The following is a 6,415-nucleotide window of genomic DNA, read 5'->3' on the forward strand; positions in this document are numbered from 1 at the left end:
TCCCTACTGGGGGGCGTGGCCAGCCTGGGCAAGAGGCTGAGGGTCGTTTGGGGGCGGTTTGCAGGCTGACCAAGCCCCCAGCTTTGTCCAGAAAGATGTCCAGAAGGTCTCCAGGAAGATTTCCCGGTCTGATTAGCATATTACTCTTTTATTAGTATAGATTTTTTAATGGAACTCCAAGATGAAGCTGTTCTGATTAAAGCAACAGGAGGAGGAGGAGGATGCAAGGTTTGACCAGGATGACCCAGACATAAATCTACCTTCCAAATCCAAAAGTCCCTGAGGCACCTATGCAGAAATTTGGGGCCCTGGGTTTCATTTTGAAAAACCAATGATCTAGCCCAAACCCATGATATTATACATGGCAAAGCTGTGTGAGCTGTCCAGGGAACCCTCTGAGTCAGTGGCAGCACCAGTGCTAGATCTTAACTCCACTCCCAACCCAGGTCTCTCTGCACCCCTCCCACTAGCCAGCTGGCCCCCTGGCCTTGGGTCCCTAGAGTTCCCTGGCGCCCACCAAGGGAATCTTAGACTGAGCTGCGGAAGGAGAACTGCAGGTAAATGATCAGCAGCAGGACCGTGGCCCAAAACAAGCACCAGGGGATAGAGCAGAAATTGGAGCCAGAACCCATCTCAGCTTGCGGTTTCGAGGGGCTGGGTGCCGGCTTGAAAGTGTAGATGGTCGCCTCCTCCTCCAGCAGCTTCTGGCTGGGCTTCCAGTGCACGATGCCCTCCTGGCAGGCCTCGCAGAACTCACTGCGGTGTCTCCTGTTGTCTTGGCGGCTGGCCACGTGGATGCGGTAGTGGCCACCGCGCTCCCCGTAGCACTGCTCACGCAGGCTGGTGATGAGGTTGTCCACCAGGCTCTCGATGTTCTCCTCCAGCATGCTGGACTCGTCCAGATGTGCCGTGCCGCACTCGTAGCACAGCTGCTTGAAGACGCGCATGCGCACCGAGCCCGCTCGCTGGGCCCGGTCCAGGTACATGTGGAAAAGGATGACCACGTGGGGCGACTGCCAGGTATGCCAGCACCAGGAGCAGTGGAACCTGCGGGGATGGGGGAGAGGTAGGAAGAGAAAAGAATGGAAACAGTGGAAACAGCCGCAGGAAGCCGGTGAGGGTCAGTAGGCAGAGCATGGAGGCAGTGTGTTTGTGGTCCCTTGGGTTCATTAGCTTTCCCCAGTGGCTGCCCAGCTTGCCCCTTTGTGTGCGCTGCTAGGCCCAGAGCACGCTCCTTGGATTCACCTGGCATCCAGCCACGCTCTGCCAGTCACCCAGGCCCATCTCTGCGGTGCTTTGTGGAGGCCTCAGCTCCCTCCATCTCAATGCACTCAGGCCTTGCCCTTGGGCCTTTGGCTCTGGGCATCTTTTCTCCTCTGTAAAACATGCAAGGGCACTAGATGATCAGAGATACACTGCATCGTATAGGAATCACTTGATCTACCTGCACATTCTTACCTGTCAACATTGACTGTGAAAAGGCTAGACCTAAGTCAGGAGAAAATGATACTATTATCACCTCTCAGCACCCAGCCAAAGACAGGATTAATGCATCCCAAGGCCTGGAAGTGCAGGCAATCCAGGCCCACAATGTGCACACTGGGGCCAGCTGGGGTCACAGGTCACCAGACTGTCTGGAAGAGTCACAACCCTCTCCACTTAGCCCCACAAGCCTTCCCAGTCTTGGAGAAGCTCCTGGGCCCTGCTAGGAAGTGTCCAGCCTCTTGTGCCCCCAGCAAATATCCAGCTGTTTGCACCCCTTCTGTCAGCCAATTGAGGAGCTTCACATTTTCAGTCTCATCTCTTATCTTTTACTCATATCTTTGAGGACTCTTTCCCCTCTCTCAGACTAGACTACTAAACTTGGATTAGAAAATGTCAAGACCTTAGAAATCACCCAATTAACCCTTTGTTTTGTTCTGAGGCAGAGAGAATAAGAAAGCAATCCACATACATGTAGCTAGTTAGACACAGAGCCAGTACCCAGCACATGGCAGGTGCCCAGTGGAAGTTTCTTGAATTGAGTTAAATAGACTGAACCAGGCCAGGAAGGAAGGCCTTGCTTCTGACCCTCAGACTGCCCACTTAGCCTCCCTGTCTTATGTCCCAAAGATAAGTTTTTATATAATAGACCCACGGACAAGAGTGATGGAAAGTGATCTCAGATATTATTGCACATACCTAGGGGCCTTTACTGAAATGAAGATTCTGATTCAGTAGATCTAGAATGGGGTGCAAGTTCTTCATCTTTAACAGGTTCCATGTGACTTTGATGCTGCTGGTCCAGGAAGCACAAGACAAGAATCTAGGCTAACCCCTCCTTTTGCAAATGGGAAAGTGAGGTCCAAGATGGAAATTGAGTTGCTCAAGGGCCACGGAGCTAAGAGTAGACCCAGTTTCTACACACTTCTTGTGTTCAGTATTTTATATTAAGTCAAGCTGAATTAAAGAGATTGAAATGGAACTGTCCCAGTACCCCCAATAGACCTCAGCCCTCCTCCTCTTAACCATTTCAGATTATATCCAAAAGTATGTAAAATGTCAGAGTTTAGAACTAATGAATATATTCCACCTCTTTTCAAGAAGGGGAAACTTGGGCTTGGAGGAGAATGGTTACACAAGTGCTCAGTGAAAGAGTGGGAAACAAATTCAGGTATCTCAACTCCCAGTTAGGGACTCTTTTTCTGCCTCCAGTCTACATGGACCCAAGAGTGAGACTGACTCTTACTTAGCGCCTGGCTTCTCCATATCTCTGTCTCTATTGGAAGGTGCCCCAGCTGCCTGCAGGGCCCTTACTTACTAAACTACTCACCTGCCAGAGGCATGCAATTCCAGGTACTGCTTCCAGCCAGGGGCCAGCACATTGTGCTTGAGGTTGGGGTCTATAATGAGGTCCCAGCTGTCAGCCGGCTTTGCCACCTCCATCTTCTCATAGAAGGCTTTCTTCCATTCACCTGTGGTCACGCTTTTACACATGGTCTCGTCAGTGGTGAGGGAGGGCAAGCTGCACCTGAGTGAGAACACGGAGAGTGAGGGCAGGTGCAGGGTAGGGCAGCGCAGTCTCCACGGTCTAAAAATCCTCATCTACAGGACCAGAGGAAGCAGGACCTGGCTCCCTCCTTTGTCCGCAATGGAACCTGTTTCCAAGGCAACCCAGCAGGGCCCCAGAGATAGAGCTTGGGGAGAAGGAAGTCTCTGGATGGATGTTTCAGAGCCCTGAGGCTGTGAATGCAGGGTTTGTGTGTCAAAGCCACCCAAGATAGAATAGGGGTCCTGAAAGGAGGCTGAGCTTCAGAGCATCTCACTCTGGCCTGCGAAGGGCATGCGGAGATGAGGACCTGGAAGCTAGCTCAGCTTCACCTTGCTGTCCCTGGAGACATCATCAGCATCTGGCTGCTATGGTAACCATGATGCCTTAGGGAGCCTAAGAGAAATAAGGGGTGAGAAGATTAAACCTGTTAATAGATGCAGCAATAATAATAAACTCTCTCTGTACCTCCACCCATCTTGTGACCAAGACTTTGCCATTTACAAAAACTAGTGGAGGTTTCTTGACACACAGTTTTTATTGCTGCTGTACAGATCGGGAGCGTGGGACTCACCTAGCTTATACATGGTAGAGCTCCTATCCAAATCCAAGTAATTAAGCCCCTACAAATTTACTAATTTATTAATTTCAAACATACCCAGGTGCCAGGCTCTCTGCCAGGTGGTTGTAACTGAATATGTACCCACTAACCAGAATGCAACAGGATCTGTGCTATGACAACATTTACAAGAGCAGCCCTGTGCACAAAGGTGGGAGCCATTGCATCAGCGGGGTGGAGCGGAAAAGAGGATTTTCAACTTCACTATAGAAGAGGAACAAAATATCCAAGGAAAAAGCAGCCTTTACTATAGGTGCCTCTCCTGCTAGTTTCCAATAAATTATTTTTTCCTTTATAAAAGTCATACAGGTTTATTCTAGAAAAATTGGAAAATAAAGATAAAATAAGGCAAAAGTTAGACTCTTCCTAATACCCATACTCAAGATTATCACCATTAACATTATGATATACACTCAGTGGCCAGATTATTATGACTGGCCAGATTATTATAACCACCCCATCAGTACTTCATTGACACTTCCAAAAATAAAAACGTCTTAAGCAAATACTCTCAAGGTTTTATTATTATTATTATTTGCATAACTAATTCACTTCATTGTACTGATGGGGTGGTCATAATAATCTGGCCGGTCATAATAATCTGGCCACTCAGTGTATACACCTTGCCTTCCATTTTCTGTACATGTATGTGTGTATGCATGTATGTGTATATAATACATATACACACATTCTACATACCACATACCACACTGTGATCTATTTTTTTAAATAACAATATATCATGAGTATTTTTCTAGGTCCTTAATAATATTCTATCTTGTAGGCTACCTATGTTCTGTTATGTGATTGAGCATAATTTGTCTAGCCAGTCCTCTATTTGGGGGCATACATTTTATTAATCTCTCACAATTACACTCTTGCTACCTATTTGTATAAAACTTACTGATGAAGCTCATGGACCTGCATTCCAGGCATCAGAAACAATGCTTCCTGCAGCTGAAAAACACATCCCTTTACTCTCTGCAAAAGCTTTGTGTGGCTAGACTAGAAGAATCTGAGCAGGCTCTTCAAACAGTATGACTATGGACAGCCCTTAGGTCCTGAAGTTTAGTGATAAAAAAAGGGTTTAATCTCCCATCTGGTACTGAAGATCATCTTCCAAGTGCTCGCCCTATCTTTGTATGAATGCTTGACTCCTTGATGTCCTTTATTTTAGCCTCAGCTTATTCATTTTAGCAATGGGTAATTAGGAAGTGGTAACTGTAGTGATTAAAAGTAGGAGCTCTGGAATCACTTGCCTGGGGGATATTTTGGGGAGGGGGGAGTTTTTTGGGGTTTATTATAATTCCCTTATATCTTGATACGCTAATATATGTAATGTGTATTATTTCATTCTGGCAAACCATTTGTTGGTGTTTTAGATGAATATATTTTAAATCTGTATAGTAACAGCAACATACAGTCCTTACTAGGTATCAATCATTCTCCTGAGTGCATAATACATATTAATTTATTTTATCCCAGTAACCTCTATAATTAGGTAATAATAGTTGCAGCTCCATTTTGCACATATGTAAGTTAAGCAGAGAGGTTAGATAACTTGCCCAAAATTCCACAGCTAATAGTTAATGGAACTGGGATTTGAACCTACATGACTGTCTCCAAAGCCCCAGCTTAATCACTGCACTGCCCGCATGGAATCTAAAAACATCTACACTGCCCTGACTGGTTTGGCTCAGTGGATAGAGTGTAGGCCTGCGGACTGAAGGGTCCCAGGTTCAATTCCTGTCGAGGGCATGTACCTTGGTTGCGGGCACATTCCCAGTAGGAGGTGTGCAGGAGGCAGCTGATTGATGTTTCTCTCTCATCGATGTTTCTAACTCTCTATCCCTCTCCCTTCCTCTTTGTAAAAAAATCAATAAAATATACAGTGGGGCCTTGACTTACGAGTTTAATTTGTTCCGTGATGGAGCTCGTAACTCAAATTACTCGTATGTCAAATCAAAAAGTGAACAAGTGAGACATGTGATGCTGGGCTGATGTTGTGGAGTTCACTGTGACGTTCGCTGCGCCAACTAGCGGTGGGGTATCTGAAGCTGGCTCATAACCCGAATTTTAGCTCGCAACTCAAAGCAAAAAATCAGCTGAGAGACAGCTCATATCTTGAAAAACTCGTTAGTCGGGACACTCATAAGTCAAGGCCCCACAGTATTTAAAAAAATAAATAAACAAAGCATAAAAAAATAAAAACATCTACACTAATAAAAGAGAAACATGCAAATTGGTGTTACTCTGCTACGCCCACCAGCCAATCGAATGAGTATGCAAATTAACCCAACAAAGATAGTAGTTAATTTGCATATGCAGGCACGGAGTGAAAACTGAAGGCTCCGGCTGGACTGAAGACTGAAGTCTGAAGAGGCTTGGCTTCTCCGCTTCAGCTGGACCAAAGGCCTGGGTCCCGAGTGCTGGAGGAAAACCGGTGCCGGCAGCCAGGGGAAGGAAGGTCTATTGCGCAAATCTTTGTGCAACAGGCTTCTAGTTTTCTAAATAAATGTCTTTCTACTTTCTCATCAGCTAGATATTGTCATTTCATACTCTGAGAATTGAAATTGATATTCGTTCAGCAAATGGTTCGCTAGGCCACACTGAGGCCACAGCCCCCAGGAAGAGGATGAAGTATATTTGACCAGCCAGGCTCCCTGTTCCTACTATAGAGACCACCTCTGCTGCTGAACCTATGGAGCAACAGGTCCACAGATTCCTGATGTCCAGAGTAAATATTTCAGAACTGAAAAAAAAATTCA

The 6,415-nt window shown here is 46.3% G+C and overlaps 1 protein-coding gene across 1 annotated transcript; it reads right to left on the bottom strand.

Annotated features, from left to right (window-relative positions):
* Nucleotides 1–463: 463 nt before the first annotated feature.
* RTP1 (receptor transporter protein 1) lies at nucleotides 464–3,084 on the bottom strand. The gene is made up of 2 exons (XM_006084794.2): nucleotides 2,813–3,084; nucleotides 464–1,047 (listed from the first exon to the last, which is right to left on the bottom strand). Exons 1-2 carry the CDS (start codon nucleotides 3,082–3,084, stop codon nucleotides 528–530), a joined length of 792 nt encoding a protein of 263 aa, XP_006084856.1. The 3' UTR covers nucleotides 464–527.
* Between the last annotated feature and the right edge of the window lie 3,331 nt (nucleotides 3,085–6,415).

This window comes from Myotis lucifugus, unplaced genomic scaffold (genome assembly GCF_000147115.1).
Source record: "Myotis lucifugus unplaced genomic scaffold, Myoluc2.0 scaffold_14, whole genome shotgun sequence".
Taxonomy (NCBI): domain Eukaryota; kingdom Metazoa; phylum Chordata; class Mammalia; order Chiroptera; family Vespertilionidae; genus Myotis; species Myotis lucifugus.